This window comes from Crotalus tigris, unplaced genomic scaffold (genome assembly GCF_016545835.1).
Source record: "Crotalus tigris isolate CLP2741 ecotype Arizona unplaced genomic scaffold, ASM1654583v1 scf7180000017567.3851432, whole genome shotgun sequence".
In the NCBI taxonomy this organism is placed as follows: Eukaryota; Metazoa; Chordata; class Lepidosauria; order Squamata; family Viperidae; genus Crotalus; species Crotalus tigris.
In genome coordinates this window covers 810,589-829,678 of record NW_024096477.1, presented here as the reverse complement: position 1 = coordinate 829,678, position 19,090 = coordinate 810,589, and the positions used below count along the sequence as shown (strand labels likewise).

The following is a 19,090-nucleotide window of genomic DNA, read 5'->3' as shown; positions in this document are numbered from 1 at the left end:
ATGCTTGTTAGTGGCTTTAGCAAAGTTCTGTGGGACTTTCATTTCTCAGGGTTTTAAAATGATTAACTGTTCCTACTAAACAGGTGTTCTCCTTGATTTGCTGGATTGGCTCAGAGGCTGCCATGCCTCATAGAAGCAGCCTTTGTTAAGTAAGAAACTGCTTAAAAAAATATTAAAAAGCCCAATCCTAGAACATCTCTGAAAAAAAAGTTGCATATCCTATTGTAAACCAAAACATTTCTAGTGTTTATAAAGCTAAAGTTTGCTGTTGGTCCAGAGTTGTGTTTATTTTTGAAGGTCATTCATTTCCCAGAGACAGACAGGTAAATTGATGAAACCAGGGTCATTTGGGAAGAAGGAGTATGCTGGGAGATTAAAAACTTTGCCACATTCTCCACAGTGCAAACTTTGTTTTGTAGAATTCCTCAGCTGCTTGAGCTCTGGCCTTGGAGATTTCTGCCGGCACCGGGGTGAATGCTTCATTGTTGTCAGCTCTCGTTCATCTATAACTGTGGGGTGTCATGGGGCAAGCTTGGCTTAATAGTTACTTCTTGTAAGACTGTAGCAAGGAGTGAGAAGGTTTGTGGTGGGGGGAGGAGTGGCTTCTAGAAATCACTCTTGCAAGCTAAGAAATGCAAATCCAATGTGCATTTTTGAGAAAACAGAAAACAATCCATTTCTTATGTATACTTTTACGAAATTATGGTTAGCGCTACCAGGTCTGGCCTAGAAAAATCTGAATGTCTGCAAAGAATTACAATTTATTTATCTTTCTTTCCCATTTCAAGGAAAGAAAGAGAGGTTTAAAGATAAATGAAAGAAATAAATGTGCCTCTTTTGTGATTTATACTAGAAGCTATGTTTAAGCTTGCTTATCAGCAGTCCATTTTTACCTAGTAGTCATATTTTGGTAGCCCAGATCTAGTAGCGCTAATTATAATGTATATATGTGTTCATATGTGTATTTGTGTGTATACATACACATAAGCACACATACATATCATAGGCTCCTACATGTACACATACACTAGATTTCTTTCCTTCATCCTAGAAGATTCATTTTATCCTAATGTAAAAATAAGACTTTCGTAAGTCTGAGCTTTGTGAAACGCAGACCCCTTAGCCATTGGCTTTCCAAAATAGAGCAGAAGTATTCCATGGAGGGAGAGAATCTCTTCGTGAGATTTCATGGATTTTTGGCTCTGGATGAGAGAAACTGCTGTACCTTAAACAGGTACGATTGGTTATCATTGGGATCCAAATAGATATAATTCAAAGTTAATTTATTTCTTTCAGGAGTCTTCACGTCCTACCTCCATAATTTTCCTCCTTAAGTCTGTGAAGATTCTTTTTCTTTTCAAGTTTTCCACTGTTTGCTCATCACTCTTTCCCTAATTTCAAGTTACTTCCATTATTTCTCCCACTACTATGATCTCATCTGAACAGTGTTGAACATATCTCACAAAAATATGAGATACAAGCTGGGCATATTTACCATTCTAATGTTTCCATATATTACAGTTCGGGCTGGCTTTATCCTAAAGCTAAGTAGACCCTGGCTTAGGGCATAAAAGTTTATGGGCACCAATGCTTTTCCTCCTTCCAAATCATTCTGAAAATGCAAGTGTTTGGTGGAAGGTGGAACCATCAGTTAGTAGGGTTCAGAGGTGCCATATTGAGCTGCCACTGATTAGAGCACAATTCACTGTTCACATTTTGTCTCTTGGAGATGACTTGGCAATTAATTCATTTATCCAGTCTGTTTGGTGTGCCAGTCTTGTATCTTCTCTAGTAAAAGTGCACCAGTGATAAGCAAGCTTAAACTTAGCCTCTAGTACAAATACACAAAAAGGGACATTTATTTCTTTTATTTATCTTTAAACCTGCCCTCTTTCCATGAAATGATTTGTTTTGATATTTTCCAAGTCTCTTATACATTAATTATCCCCAATTCTTGCTCTGTTGAAAATTTCTTATGTCAAGTGATTCGTAGAGAATGTTTTTGTAGGAATGCTCTCTGGAATGTTTGATTATTGCCAACATATTAAGCCAGAAAAGATAAAATATGGTATGTGGTCATCTTTTCCTCTAAGCCCATTGTACAGAGTATAAGATAAAAGGAAAATACTCAGAAGACTTGCCTTTTTGCCATTGATCTAATGCTAGTAATAATAATCTACAGTACCTATTTGGTGGCCAGAGTTCCTATTCAACACATTTGGTGATCTTGTGAATCATAACTTTAAAACTGAAACCTTGTTATTGTAGAAAGTTATTAGTTTGTTAAGAATATAGAGAAAAAAAATGTTAAGACGCTAACACCTTATATTCAGCATTACAGCTGTCTGGAAAAAGCATTCAAGAAATCCATTATGAATTGCTATAATGTAACTGGATCTCCTTTCTGTAACTGGACCCAAGACAATTAGTAATCAAAGTACACTTATATTTTAGATGAAGTCAGCTATACTCCAGTCCTTCTGACTGATAATTTAGAACTGTAATTACCATCCTCCTCCCCCCACCTTCTCTCTTAATGTGACTCAATTGTGCTTCTGTCATTGCAAGTTATTCTAGAAGCTAAGGAGGGACTGCTCATTTCCTAGATATTTACCACACTGTGCACAAATTAAAGGCAGTGTCAGATGTACATCTCAGATTCTTTATTTCTGATGGGTTTCACATAAAATTTTAAAGCTACTTGAGCATTAGTTTATTGTGGCTTAATAAAACAGACTATATTATATTTGGCTCGAGGGATTCGTTCCGTGAGATGCCAAGTTCCAAAGGCAGCTTTGAAAGCATAGTTGAGTTACACAGAACTCTCTGTTAGTGGCTTGGAGGAGCGGTTCTGATGTGGGTGGATCAACAATTTTAGCAAAAGTAACTCCTACCTAGTCATTAATGTCCCACTTGCACAAGGTGCTGAAGTGCCCTCAAGCAAGACATGCCACAAATCTTTCCCAAGGGGTTCGCTGGATATTGAGTATCTTATAGAGTAGACTGTCCGCCCTCAATTCATTTATTGCTTATACTAGAAGGGGATTGTAAATAATTATAGGACAATTATTTCTCTTCTTCGTGGTCATTATTTCACATTTTCCTATTAACAGAGACAACCACCGCAAGGTTATAATCTCTTTCTGCCAGATGTGGAAGGAAATATTGATGCTAACACAAATCAAACTATATTTTTGTCATGCCACGTTCCATTCCACGGTGGTAACGACATGTCCTAATAGTCACTTCTAGGCATGACTGAAATATGGTTTTGCCAAAGTTTCAATTTATAAGCCTCTGTTTAAACAATCATATAAAAACACATTAGATTGAAATTTGGTCAGTTTGGTCAGTTTGGGTTTTTAATTTTTTTTAAAAAAAATTTCCAATGAAGATTTGAAAAAAAATGCTACTGTATAATTTTAACACTTGCAGATTATGCCCCAGTCCTCCAAAAAACACAGTAAAATTTTGGCTGTTATTTGTTCTTTTGGGCCGAATTCATCTTATCCTGATATATCATGATATACTGCCAACCTCTTCTAAAAACAGTTTGTAATATAGCACTGAAGAGTTTTTCTCTTCAAAGAAGAAACAAAAAAGCATACTGAATTTAGAAAAGACATTGGATCCCAAGCAAATTAGCAATTTAAAATCTATATAATATTTTTAATTGAAACTTTTCCTCAAAGTTCCCTTTCTTTCTTTCTTTCTTTCTTTCTTTCTTTCTTTCTTTCTTTCTTTCTTTCTTTCTTTCTTTCTTTCTGAGACTTATATACCGCTTTAAGTGCAAGCACTCTCTAAGCGGTGTACACCAGTAAGCATTGTATATATATATTTACATTGCCCCCAACAATCTGGGTCCTCATTTTACCTACCTCGGAAGGATAGAAGGCTGAGTCAACCTTGAGCCGGTGAGATTTGAACCGCTGACCTGCTGAACACAGTCAGCTAAAGTGGCCTGCAGTACTACACTCTAACTGCTGCGCCACCTCGGCACCTTAATGGGATATCACACAGGACATTGAACGTACATATTATTTACTAGAGTTATAGATTTTATACATGTGCAATCAAGCAAATTTTCTTCATACTCAGTTTTGCTTGCTGGAATTCATACTCAAAAAGAAAGAAATATGGATAAGGCCAAGTCTAAGTAGCTGACAGGTGAGCAGGAAATAGGGTGGTGCATGTACCAACCAGGTTAAGTGCCTTTCTTCTATGATCTGGAGAGAAACTTGTGGCAGTGAAAAGTTTGCAGAATCCAGCCAAATCAGGGGTGGTTTTTTTTTTTTGTTTTTTTTTTTTGTTTGCTGGGCCCTGGAATTTTTCTGGTTGCAAAGGATTGGGGTTGGACTCAGGACTGAGTTTTGAAGGTTGTGTAAGTCCTTCAGCCATCGCAATTAGGCATATCCACCATTTTATCTCTAGAAAATGACTACTGTGGGAGTTGCTCTGTAGAAATGTCAACAAATGAGCTGGACCAGACTTTGGAAAAGCTGTTGGGATGGACTGTCTTCCAAAGCTATCTCCTAAAAACCAATTATGGAGCTCTGAGAAAGAATGCAGAAGATTTCAGGAACGTGTGGAGTTGAGCACTGGTGTTATTTGAGAAGGAGAGAGGAAGTGGCTTATTTTTGGTGAGAGGTGGAGATATTTGGGTTAGAAGTATAGACTTAATCCCCCCCCCCCCGGACCTAGGCAAAAGTGGGATTTGGAAGGGTTGAGAAAAGAAAGTATGAGGAAGATTGCAGGTTGTAATTTGGTGGGAGGATAATTGTACTGAGTTACTAAGTAGTCTAGAAAGCATAGTACTCTGGGTTTATTCTTGGGGTGTGGTAGAGAATTGTGAAAAAGATGTCTAGAATATATTTCCCCAAGGATAATAATGGAAATCTGGGAAATGGGAGGGGAATTGAAAAAGGAATGAAGATTGGGAAAATTGGCAGAGGGATGTTTGGCAGAAGGCAAAGGCCACTCTTAGGAAAGGAGACTGATCATCTGAGCCAATTCTCAACCAGTTCCGTTGCCTGAACCCAGAATTCAGGGTGCTAAGTTCTTGAAGGGCATTTGCTCCAGATGCTGCCTTTTGATGCTGAATCTGCCTGCATTTCTTCATCCTCAACAGATCTGTCTCACATTGCAAAAATCTGGCTGAGTGAAGAAGGCAGTAAAGAAGGCAGTAATATTGGAAAACTATATTTTTATCTCCAATCTTCTCTTTTCAGGAAAGGTGATAGACCTGGAGATAGAGATATTTATATTTAAAAAAATTATGTAGCTACCTATCTGGGAAGCTCACAAGTTAAAACAAAAAAATAAAACTTATAAAAATTACAAAGTTAAAACATAATTATCCAAGAAAACATAATGTAGGAAAGTGCCAGCCATCAGTTTACAAACAATAAAGCCACTTATTTATTTTTATGCCACTTTTATTATTTTTATAAATAAGTGAAGGTAGCGAACCTATTTGATACTCCTTCCTCCTCCTCCTATTTTCCTCACAATGACAACACTGTGAGACGTGTTGAGCTAAGAGAGAGCAATTGACAACAAGTCACCAGTCAGTTTTCATGCTTATGGCAAGACAAAAACTCAGTCTTCTGATTTCTAGCCTGGGCCTTAAGCACCAAAGGCTTCACTAATGACACAACCGTGTCTTCAGTTCCCTGCAAGATGTGGATTATCTGGATCTTTTAGATCAACTTTCAGGTCTGAATATGTTACTGTAAGTGGATTGCTCACTTCTGTAATTGAGCTGTGGTGGAAATGGAGAGTGTGGGATCTTTGGTGCTCTCTGAGCTTGGTTGTTTTCTTGCAGATGTTTCATTACTCAACTAGGTAACATCACCAGTTCCAGAAGGGAATGGGGTTTGCTCTCTGTTTATATACAAATGGCTTGCCCTCTCAGTGTGGGTGGGACTGTTCTTGGAGGTTCCTTGATTAGGCTGATGTTTACAGCAGATGGGATAGAAATTATGCAACTTCTACTGCTTTTGCAGGATTTTGTACAACCTTTTGATATCATTGATTATAGTATCCTATTGCACTATCTCTAGGAATGGGAAGTGAGATGTGCTGCTTTATAGCAGGTCTCCTTTTTTCAATGGGAGAGATTCCAGTCAGTAGTAGTGTGGGGAGAGATTAGGCCTTAGGGGATATTGCATAGCTTGACACTCTCATATTTCTTATTTAAATCTATATGTAGATGCTGAGTTAGGTTATATTTTAGCTTGAGCTCTATGCAAACGATACCCAGCTATATACAGTATCACAAGCACAAGCTGAACAGGAAATACAAAATAGAGGAAGCTGGAAGCTGTTCGAATCTGGATGGAGAAAATCAAACTCAGACTCAACATGAGGAAGGTAGAGTTGGTTATATTCTATTTCAGAGCTATACAATCTTTGGTAGTTAATGAAGTCATATTTCTTTGTATAAAACTGGTTTTTAATCTGGGAGACCTCCTAGACTTGGAGCTTCTGCTCATGGGGAAGGGGCAGCTGTGGCCAATAAGACTTTTTTATAGTTACTTAAGGGTTCAGAGATATTGTTCCTGTTTACAGTCACGCTTGCCTTAATCATTTCCTGCTTGCATTATTGCAACTTGCTGTACATGGAGATGTACTTGAAGATCAGCTGGGAGCTTTAATGGGTTGAGAATGTAGCAGTCTGAGTAGTGATGGGAGTGTCGAAGTTCTCCCATGTAACAGATGTACTTAAAGGCTGCAAATTGCTAGTAGGTGTAGTTCAAGGTGGTCAGGAAGGCTAGGCTTATTCAGGCTCTCCTGTCTTAGGAACTGTTTTTAAAGAAAATCTTGAGACAAGTTTCGATAGAACGAATACAGGCAATGAGACCCATTTTATGAGCTGTATTTTGATTTTTGAATGTCCTTTGGATGCTGAGCATTTTTGTAATTGTAGTTCTAGTTGTTGATGGTCGTCTTGTTTGATTGGTTTTTTTGTTTAACTTTTAGTAACAAAGGGAATGTAAGCAGCTCAGAGTTCTTCTGGACTGCAGGGGCAAAAGAGCCCTAGTACAGGAGGTAAACAAACAAATTTGCCCATGGTTTTGCTGATTTCCTATATTTCAGATATTTCAGACAGCCATCAGCTAGACATGATGCTAAACCAATTGTTGCAATGTATTGAACCTTCAGTGAAAATATGCTTCCTTCAGCTTAGAAGAGAGGCAGCTACTCAATGGATGGGGGATGGAATAGAGTTTTGCTATTTTCCCTTTGTAGGAAAGTATTATCATTATCATTTATTTAATATAAATAATGGCTACTTACCTTACTTTACTTAAGACAAATTTACTTACCATAAGAAAAAGGTTTTGTTACAAATTCTAAGAGTGCTTTAAAATACTTATTTCATCACCAACAGAATTTAGTGTCCATTGATAGTTTGATCTATGTAATTGTACTAAGGGAAGAAAAGTAGAAAGATCCTGTTGAAGCTAAGTTTTTAAAAACTTTTGAATTTAAATGCCTTTACTGTATAATAGTGGGCAACAACTTATTTGGAGCTGTACTCCAAACTATGTGGAGACCACATTTCCTACTCTACTTCAAAAAGAATATTTCTGAGAATCCAGCACATTTCAATAATTTGTGAGTCTGAAATAGCCACAATTATTTTTTAAAAAATCCATTAAACTTAATTTGGATTGAGAAGGTTGTACGAACTGAAAATTTACCCAGAAATATAACACAGTATTCTTATTGCGGTTAATAGAGAATACATATCAGTTTCTAGATGAAATAGAATAAAATTATGAATATACGTAGACCAAAAAGTAATATTAATAATAAAGGAATTTTCCATGAACACTCCAATCCCCACATATTGACAAATGTTTCAAGCCTTAACATAAAATAAAGATTGAAATACTTCAAAAATAGGTTAAAATTCTCTTTAATTCTGGAAAGATGAATGATTGGCAGTGGTGGCGTTAATATATGACCAGTTTTTATTGGCGGAAAAATAAAATAATTCAAGCTTGGGACATTTCCAGGATGACCAAAGTCTTTTTTTTTTTCACACTTGGAATGGAGCATTTAGGCATTCCTATTCCTAATGTTTTAACAGTTTGACCTTTCTGTCTCTGGTTGATTGTGTGACTATAGAATCATGTCATCTGTATATACAGAATTAGTATCAGTAAAGGAGAAGATTTGGAGCTCAGGGTTGAAATGAGGGGTTCTTGGTGCTCTCTGAGCTTGATTGTTTTCTTGCAGATGTTTTATTTATTTGGGTAATGAAACATCTGCAAGAAAATAATCAAGCTCAGAGAGCATCAGAATTAATATCCTCTGGAAAAAGTAGACTCAGTTCAGCATACAAATTATGTGACTGGTGTAAACGTCTAAGGGAATTCTCAATCATCCAGGTCATAGTTGTCCCAAAGGTGCTTTTTCCTAGCTTTTTGCTTTTTTGGGTTTTTTTTTCCTTTGAAAACATTTTGCCTCTCACCCAAGTAGTTTCTTTAGTTCTAACTGATTGCTGCATCTCCCTCAACCCTGCCCGACCCCCACAGATGTCCCTCCCCACAAGCATCATTGAGGTGGCCACACCCACCATGGCCACGCCCATCCAGTCAACCATGACTACCACGGTCACTCCCACTCAGTAAGCCGTGACCACTGTGGCCACGCCCACCCAGTCGGCCACACCCACCTGGCACCTGACAATAAATAAATGGGTTTTGGGTTGCAGTTTGGGCACTTGGTCTCTAAAAGGTTTGTCATCACTGCTCTATTCAATAGCATGCCCATGACAGCAATGTAAGAGTTTGCGATCTCAGCAGAATACTTCGAATATGATGTGTAGCAAAAGGCCTATATATATGTCACACGGTCTGTATAACATTGGAAAACTTAATATTATATAGTTGAAAGCTGAAGTGAAGTGTTTGTATATATTCTTGTCACGTGAGTTATGCCTTGGTTGGACTAAGATTTCTATGGTTCGTTTTCTGTTTAAATGGAAAACATACTTGCGGGCAAAACTATTTCTAAAATAAACACTTAATTCTGTGTTACATGGTTGAACCTGCAGTGTAACATTATGTGGTTTCAACTTCAACCTTTTAACAAGAAATTATTTATGTAAGCTGTCAAAGCCATACAATATAGGTGATTGTGAAAAAAAAAAGAAGAAATTCAAACAAAAAAGGTGCATTAACAGTATTTCTTGACAAGCTCTCTTTCTGGCCTTTTCTTGTCTGTGTGTGTGTGTGTGTGTGTGTATAATATCACTTAAGGTAAATTATTCATGACATCACCGTAGATTTTCCCCAGGTTATATTCCCAGCCTGCTGAAATTAATCACAACAGGAATCTCAGGAGAATACTTCAGCGTTTGATAACACTTGCACAGAACAGAGATTCCACTGTGCAGTTGTTAGGGCACACTGACTCACCAATATTGAACCTCAGGAAATGACAACATTTGCCCTGTGTTGGCTTAAAGTTTGGTCTTTTTGTGTTTTCACATCAAGTTAAGTAGTAGAGTAGCACAATTTAGAATGTCATCTTCTCTGTTTTGCTTAAATATCATTTTTCCATAAGGAGAGTTCTATTACTTAAATGCAGTCTTATTACTTAAATGCATCTCACTTATATTTGACACGCATTTCAGAAACCATACACAATTTTGGGAAACGTGTTCTGTTCTTTTCTGAAGTGCATTTTCTTTGCTGATTGATTAACACTACGAAGGCTTCCTATAAGAAGCTGTATTCTAAAACCACAAGCAAGCTGTTGCACTAATACAACTCACTTCTCCATAGATCAGTTTTCAGAGATTATTGTCAGCTTCCACATTTTTCACGATAAAGTGATATACAGTTATTGCCTATACAAGCATATATGTGTGCATGCACACGCACGCACACATACACACACTAAAAATGTAAATATATATTGAGAAAAAAACAGATTAAGGCAGAAATATAAAATAAATAAATAAAATTGTTTAAAAATAGCAATAGTCATCAGATTTGGCCAAATCACAAGTACTGTACTGAGTCAGTTTGTTTGGGGAAGGTTCACTAAATAATTTAACTAAAGCAACCCAGTCTGAGTCTTTCCTAAAGCTTTATTACTGATCTGGAGGGATACAAAATGATTTGGAGGGCTTGACAGAGTTTCCTGGCCAACAGCTTTAGATTCTAATCAGAGTGAAAATTCTCAGCCAGGCTTTCTGATCTTGGTCCATGGGGAGGGAGAAGTAATGTTCTGCAGATTTATTTCAGGATTATTTCCCATTAACTCTAATGAGTAGTAATATTAAAAGAGTCCCGTGGAGTGTGTAGGGCCTGAGATTTGGAAAATGCTGATTTACAATCTTGTGCCTTTGCCATTGTATCTCTCACATCTCTTGCTCTCCTGTTGCATTTTGGTAACTACCGTATATTCCGGCGTATAAGACGACATTTGAGAGCGTTGAAACAGCCTCTGAACTCAGGGGTTGTCTTATATGCCGAGTCGTCTTATACGCTAGAAATAAGGTAGTTTCTGGCATATAAGACTTTCTAGGCATGCGACTCGGCGTCGATCATCTTATACGCCGGAAATAACGTAGTTTCCAGCATATAAGATGACTTTCTAGGCATGCGACTCATCGATCGTCTTGTGACTCGTCGTCGAACTCGGGGGTTGTCTTATATGCCGGGTCGCCCTATACACTGGGATATACGGTACTAAACAGAATGCAAAACTTCTTTAAACTATGTCTATGGAGATTCTCAACCATCTGGCTTATGGTTGTCCCAAAGGTGCATTTTCCCCCCAAATGCAACTGGAGGTTCTTGGTTTTTTTCTTTGAAAATGTTTCACTTGTCATCCAAGAAGCTCCTTCAGTTCTGAAATGAAGAAGCTTCTTGGATGAGAAGTGAAATGTTTTCAAAGAAAAAAAAATCAAGGAAGTCCAATTGCCTTTTTGAAGAAAGCATCTTTGGGTTCTTTAAATCATTTAAATTTATCGTAGCTCTCCTGGCTTGTGGGCCTCAGAAATTGGGCAGGCTTCTCCCCTTGAATGATTATGGCATTTATAGAAAAATTGTCTCTTCCACACCAATCTACATGTATATGAATAAGAGTTCCAGCAATCTTGGGGGATTTGGGTGTCACTCTCTCTTAGTGGAAAAGGAGGGAGTGGGGGGGGGTGAAGGTTCGTTCTCTGAGCTTGTGGGTTTTGGTTTCTGAATGCTTTGTTACCAGGCTGTGTAATTTCTTCAGTGGAGCTTTTAGGGGATGTCGTTGGCCATGTTCTTCTGTTTATAAGGGCTTCGTGTAGTCAGTAGGTCTTGTGATGGTGAGGTCACATCAGAGGAGGGTCCCATCAGGTTAGGGCCTTGTGATGGGTCTTGTGATAGGTCAGGTATGGGTGTGTCAAGTGAGGGTCTGATAGTGGGTCTTGTGATGGGTCTTGTGATTGGACAAGACCTGACAGACACCTTAGAACGCACAACCCCCCAGGAATGCCAACAAAATACAAACCCCCAAAATGCAACTCACTGCAAGAGAAGCTAAATACTATCACCACAAAACCACAAAAGTTTCAAGCATCTTCTGCTTCATCTGTTGTGTTAAGATTGTGTTATGATTTCATGTGTTAAGATTTCAAGTGATGGGAAAACTGCTTGAGATCCATGTTAGTCAAAGCAGACCATACTAGAACACATAAAAAAATGGATTGATTGACACAAAGCTTCTCATTATATTATAGCAATAAAGTGTTAAAATGTCAAAGGGAATTCAGGTTTGGGCCTGTCGGTGAGCATTTCATCATTTTTTTAGCTGAGGAAGCACTGAAGGTTGGAAAAGAGAAAACACATCCTTTTTCTTTTCCTCCTATACAACATCCCTGTACAGGAGAGGGAAAGAATTTGGTGTTGTTGGGTTGTATTTTTCTCCAGATTATTTATTGTGGAGTTCTTTAAATCAATATTTTTTTTAAAAAAAGAAATGCAATGAATTAATATACTATTTTGCCCCCGGGGAGTTCTCCAAATATATAGAAAGCACTGTTTCAATTTTTTGGGGCCCCATTTTTCTTCTAGAGCAATAGGCAGCCAACCATCCAAATTTACTATTAGAAGACCTTGTTTGAAGAATGGGAAAATAATCGTTGATTCTAAAAAATGAAAGTAACTGTAGAACAACCTATTGAGCTCAGTCTGGGACATCTGAAGCAAAAATGTCACAGGTGGTTGATAGATATGACCCTAATAAAAATCATTTGCTGAATTATGCTCAGAAGATCTACTGCCTGCAATTCATCATTTATTATTCTATTTGTTATGGATCCTCTATTCTTTTTTCCCCTTTAATTCCCATTATTTAAATCAGTTTTTTTTTAAATTCACTTCAGAATCAGAATAGAGCTGGAAGGGACCTTAGAGGTCTTCTAATCCAGCCCCCTGCTCAAGCAGGAGATTCTATACCATTCCAGACAAGTGACTGTCCAGTCTTTTCTTAAAAACCTCCAGTGATGAAGCACCCACAACATCTGAAGGCAAGCTGTTCCACTGGTTAATTGTCCTCACTGTTGGGAAGTTTCTCTTTAATTCCAGGTTGTTTCTTTCCTTGATTAGTTTCCGTCCATTGTTTCTTGTCCTGCCCCCTGGTGCTTTGGAAAATAAATTGACCCCCTTCTCTATTTGGCAGCCTCTCAAATATTGGAAAACTGCTATCATGTCCCCCCCCCCCCCCGAGTCCTTCTTTTCTCTAGACTAGCCAAACCCAAATCCTGCAACCTTTCTTCATAAGTTTTAGTCTCCAGGCCTTTAATTCTCTAACATAAATTCTCTAACATAAATCTCACTATCAGTGTTCATTATGCATATATGACAGCAGGATAGACAAGTGGTGAAAAGAATCCAAAACCATATCTTTTCTTCCTTAGATGAACTTCAAGCTTGTTCAATTGTGATATGACAAACTGAAGTATAATTGAGGAGTCCTTGGTGCTCTCTGAGCTTGCTTATTTTCTTGCAGACGTTTCATTATCCAAACTAGATAATATCATCAGTGCTAGTCAGTACTGATGATGTTATCTACTTTGGGCAATGACATGTCTGCAAGAAAACAAGCAAGCTCAGAGAGCACCAAGGATTCCTTGTGCCAACCCTGAGCTACAAATATTCTCCTTTATCAGTAAAGTATAACTGCTAATTGAACAAACTGGATATAACTCTTTCTGTGAAATAGAAAAAAGGAGCCAAGTAGCTAACACTCTGTAATGTTTATCATTCTTTAACACCAAAAGATGGAAATTCTATACATTATCATTCTTTAACACCAAAAGATGGAAATTCTATACTGTGTTGACTTGCATAAGGTTCCAGGGCTGTAATCAACAGTTCAGAAAATGCTTTCTACACTTTTGAACAAGTAAGTGATTGTATAAATTGGAATGCCAGCAATTCTATTATGACAGGGCTGATCCAAATTTTAAATTTTCCAATGCCTATGTTGCAATCTCTTTTGGGGCACTTTCAGAATGCCATCATTTCCACACCCCAGTATTGCAGAAGTGGTTTGAAACCAGCCTATAATCTTTATTGTTCTTAAACGATAACTGGAATGGGTCACTCTTTCTTTTCAGCTATTTAATAAGAGAACTCAAAGAGTAGCACTTGGTCATCCCTTTCCCATCCTTAACTTTGCCTCACCCAGTGATTCCTTTTTTGTCATTCATGGGAGGTTGTTGTTCATGGGAAGGTGATTCAAAGGCACTTTTTTAAGGAAACAAGGAAGAGAAAGCTGACAAAACACTATGACCACTGAGCAGGAGACACCATCTTAGCTCAGGAGCCAATGAGAATCATGTTCCTGCTAATGGGGAAATTGTTACTCCCAAGTTTTAGTGTAGGATTTTCTCAAAGGCTTTCCTTTGAGTCCAAATATATAATATTTATTTTTGGTGCCCTCCAAAAGGTGTAGAAAATTAGTGAGACAATACTTACCTTTGCAGAAACTATATTTATTCTCTTCATTAAGGCAGCCAATGCAACCTCTGTGCAAGTTCCTTCAGTAATAGTTGAACCATCCTGTGATCTTGAATATTGGAGGGATCATCAAGAGCATTATACTGAGAAGCCCTACATCAGCTCTCACAGATACTTCAGACCCAACTGAGTTGCTGAGAATAATGTGTAATCTAATTCCAGTTTATACAAATTAAGCATTCTTTTGTCTAAAAGTACTATGAACCTTGATTCCTTTGGCTGGACATGAATAATAGAATAAGTACACTTTCAACATAAAACCTTGTTTCCACTGCCACTTTTATGATTCAGACATATTTTAAAGTAATTATTAACACTCCAAATTTGGCAAAGCTGTATGGGTGGTAAGACCAATAAAAACTCCAAACCAGAAGGAAAATGATGATGGTGATAATGATGATACCCTCTGTTGTTAGGTTTTTTTTTTAATTCTATAGATGGGGTAGGGAAAATTTATGAACCTATTCATCAAGCCTCAGAAACATTTAGTTCTTTCATATTTCATATTCTGAATATATCCTACTATGACGTGATTAGGAATTAGAATTGTCCAATTTAAATTCACTAGGTTATACAAAAATCTAATTTTTGGATCAACAGAAATATCAAGAGTCACAGGTATAAGATTAAAGAAATACTGTCAGCTGAGAAAACACAAAGGAAGAGAAAATACTAGATTTATTCTAGGCAGAAATTTAACCCCTAGCTCCCTACACTTTTAGAAACACTTCTCAGCCTTTTGACTAAGTTCAGGTATAAATATATTATATCCTTGCCAATATATGTATAGTAAGACTGGGAAAGCATAGCATTATCTGGATCCCTATGAAGAAACATAAAAACTGTAGATGAGAAGGACATAAAAGGTTTGGATAATAAGCTTTATGAATAAGTTAGGAATTTGCTTTACTTACTGCAGCACTCTAGTACAAAATATTAATTCCCTAATTATGTACATGAATTTTCAGTAAATGATTGTGACTAAGACTAAATAGATTCTGTCTATATGTAAAAGACTGGCAATTTTGCTGTCAGAAGAGGTACAACAGATATCAGTAGGATATGCCTTGAGTATCAAACCCACAAAAGTTGAGAAAAGTTTGGACTATATTTTGCAGGTTATCTATTACATGAACTCCAAGAAAGATTAATGAGAATCTGGCGGGGGAGCGCGGTGGGTTAGGCTCAGTGAGGCAAGCAGTGGCTTGTGTTGTTTCAGCTCCAGTCCAATCCTGTCCCTAGAGAGTTTGGCAGAACTGGCTATCTCCACCTGATTTTCCAGGAAACTTTCACCCCACCCTTGGCAGTGCCAAGTTTCTATTGTAGAGAGAGGGAACATTTGGCGTCAGACATACTGTCTGTTCAGATATTTTAGTGATAGATTTGGAGAGCTCTGCAGTAACCCAACCATTTGTAGTTCTTAGATGGGCCTGCTTTCAAAAATAAAACGTCAGAGTGCACTCAGCTTTTTGATTCCCTCACTCCCATCTGAACACACCTGGTTGGCTCTCCCAGATCCTACAACCTTGGTGGTAGGAGAGTGTGCTCCACCAGAGTTTTCCCAAAGTTACCTTTTACCAAAACATGAACATATTTTTGGCCCCATCCTAAATGGTGCCAAGACATACTTCAGTAAATAAGCAACATACTGAAATTTATTGTTGTAAGCCAGCAGTCAGACATTAGTTTGAAATATTTATGCTTTAAAGACTTTGCCTTTGGCAATAGTCTGAAGATATAATGGCATGCATGAATCTGCCCAAAGCTATGTGAACTTTTGATTAACTCTATGCTGCCTTCTATTCAATTTTCCTGCTTGTTGGCTTTAGCTGTTGTATGGTTTTCAGTGCGTAGGTTTATAGAGAGGCTTTATTATTGATAAAATATTTTATTGTAAATTATTTTATAATTATTTCTACTTTTTGAAACCCTAATAAGTTTACCTGAGAAGAAGATAGTCTTGAATTTAAGAGAAACACGCAATTCTGCACAACAAGACTGGAAATAAAAATTATTCTTCCCTTGCTCATCAAGGGTCACCAGTTCCATCTAAAAACCTATCTAGAAGATTTCTCTTCCAGCCAATAAACATTTGTTTTACTAACCCATACACAAACACGCACCCCTATTTGCATTTATAAGTATGTAAATGCCAGTTAAAAGCCACACTAAAAAAAAGAACAGAAAAAGAAATGGGTTTATAGTGATGAAATTATTGACTTCTAATTAAGTATTGAAATACAATATTTCTTGTATAAATTTAGTTGATTCTACATATGCATATTCTAACCACATACTCTCATAAATCTCTCTCACACACAGAAACATAGAGATACTTTCTCCTTTTAGCAGAAAAATTCAAAGGGAAGGAAACAAAAGGATGGAGATGGGGGTAAGGTAAAAGGAAAAGGGATGGTGGTCGTGATGGCGGTAGAACCAAAACTAGATAGCAATGACAAGGGAAGAGTTAACTGAACAACTAGCACCAAATAAAAATTTGAGAGAAACTCCAAATGTTATCTATAGACTGAAGCATTTGAAGGACAAACTTCTCTAGGATTAAAAAGGGGCAGATAGAATTCTTGAGCAAACAGAATATGAAGATTCCACTTGATGGAAATTGGGTTGAGATTACACAAAATATGTCTTTTTGGTGTCATCAAAACCGTAATACCAGCGTATGAAATTATATCAAATTTCTGTTAGACTCAGTAAAAATTATCTTTGGCAACATTATAACTTCAATAACCTGAGCTTCATTTTGCAAAATTATGAACTTTTTCTCTGTTCTATCGAAGATGATAAAACAGATGATTCACCCAGGATCAGATTCTGAGCAATCCTAAAATGCAATGCCATGATATCCCTTTTCAGCTCAATTGCAGCTCTTCAATAAAGCAAACTAAAATAATGCAAACAATAAAGGAGATATTTTTTCCCCATTTTAGGTTGTCCTGGTGCCAAAAAGAATGAATTTCTGACCAGTGTTCTAGATGCACTTTCCACAGATATGGTGCATGCTGTCTCTGATCCTGCAGTGTCTTCCAGCAGGTGGGTGGTTCGTTCCCAAAAAGGGTGGACATTTCCTTCTTTTTGCAAAACCTATGCAGGATTTTGCTGCCAGAGAAACTATTTTTACTTCTCCGGCTGGTTCTGTGGTGTTTATCAGCATTCCCTTGCTGATTAAAGGCCTCTCTATCTTTTGAACATTCACCACTTGTCCATTTGAAATGGCTGAAAATTATTGGTGCAATAACAGAAATTAAAGAATTAAATAAATCATTTTAAAAAAGAGCTGTATTTTACACAATAACATTGCATGTTTTTGTTGTTTTTAGTACCTACATTTCATCCATGACAAATAAAATCATAGTACGAATTTGGTCCATATAAGCAGAAAGCAATCATTATTGGATATTATTTCTTTTTGATGCAGCAAACTGGAATATAAAGCATCAGATCTTGTATGGTTTACATTATTTTTGGGTTTTTTTTCCTGCTGTTTTTATTCTGCTGTTGTTGTATAACATTCAGCACTGTTTGGAATAGAGTGGCATAGAAATGTCAACAGTAAAAATAAAATTTAGCACAACAGACCCAATTAAAATTACTTTAAAGTAAAAAGCTTTGAAAGCAAAGCAACTTAATCTGTGTGTGACTAACTCAGTTTTGACCAGATTGAATGGGAAGTACTCTTGTTGGATCTGGGCCATAGGACTGTGGAAATTAAAGATTCCAGACTCTACTCTGGAGGAGTGGTGGGTAAGAAGACAAATTTGGATCTACTAGTACATCTCTGTGTGTTTTATATAAGGTTGGCTAGGATATCTATGTAAGATCCAGAATTCATCAGCTTAAAACAAACTCACTGACATAATTAATTAAGAGTTTAAGTTTTAAATGAGATTAAATCTGCATTTAACTTGCTGCCTGCCAACTGTCAAATAACAAAACACTTTTAAAAGTTAAGTTGCTGAAAAAAGGGTGGCTAGAGAAAAAAACAAATTTAAATCTTTTTACATGAAGGGATATGCATTTCTGTTGCAGCCCTATACTTTTAAACAGCCCCCTTTTTGAGGCAAAGTAAGTTGAAGGCCTCTGGAGACTGGTAAACTGAGTTTAGGGAGAAGTGATGAGATAGATTTGGATTTGTGGTATTATTTCAGTTTTAATTCTGTTTTTAAATATATATATTTTTTGTAAACCATTGGGGATCCTAATAGATTATGGTGGAGAGAGAGAGAGAGAGAGAGAGAGAGTGAGAGAGAGAGAGAGAGAGAGAGAGAGAGAGAGAGAGGTGGATTATTGACAAAACAGTACATTCCAGATGTTTTAGTAGCCCCATTAATACCTGCAATCTTAAGAACTTTAAGATATACAGTGGACAAAGTGAAATGAACAATTCAATTTCATTTGGAATGAAAAATAGAATAAAGATCATTATTGTTTATATATAAAAACTGTGGAATGAAGAAGTGAAATATTCAGTCTTGAAAATCAATGTGTCCAGGATTTAAGAAATGTAAAACATGTGTCCCACAATTTAAAAATGAAGTTAATTGACCAAAAAAATATTATTTTCTTCAAAGACATTTAAAAAAATACAATTCATATTTTTTGTGCTGGCATTATTAGAATTTTTTACTAATACTTTTTACTAATGAATATGAATTGGTTTTGTCCAGTCATAGCTTTGTTTTGGTTTTAAATCATAACAGATATTAAAATATATTGTCAAAAAGCTGTAACAGTTAAAGATGTAAATGTGATGTTAAACTTTACTATGGATTTGCCCTTTTATGGAAAGTTTTATGATAATCTTAAGCAATAAGAAATAAACAGCTCCTTGATATTAAGTAAAAGATTCAAGATATCATGAGTTTCTTACAGTAGCTATCTTTGAAAAGTCTTTATATTCAAAGATGGATGAGAGATGGAGCAATCTGTTTTTATTTGGTCTTGATTTAATAGCAAACTTAAAGACAACTGTTTCCATATTGATATTAAATTGATATTATATAGATTTTTTTTGTTTTTATTATTAGGTTCTTAATATTTTTATTAGT

The 19,090-nt window shown here is 36.7% G+C and overlaps 1 protein-coding gene across 6 annotated transcripts in view; it reads left to right on the top strand.

Moving 5' to 3' along the window:
- SMOC2 (SPARC related modular calcium binding 2) overlaps positions 1 to 19,090 on the top strand; it is a 130,628-nt gene that overhangs the window by 95,368 nt on the left and 16,170 nt on the right. For all 6 annotated transcript variants that reach the window (XR_005557483.1, XM_039349792.1, XM_039349802.1 and 3 more), the window contains exon 10: positions 16,973 to 17,075. Coding sequence is in view for 5 of the 6 variants with exons in the window: in XM_039349792.1 (XP_039205726.1) it covers positions 16,973 to 17,075 (103 nt within the window). In the remaining variant the exon portion in view is untranslated. The remainder of the gene's footprint in view (positions 1 to 16,972; positions 17,076 to 19,090) is intronic.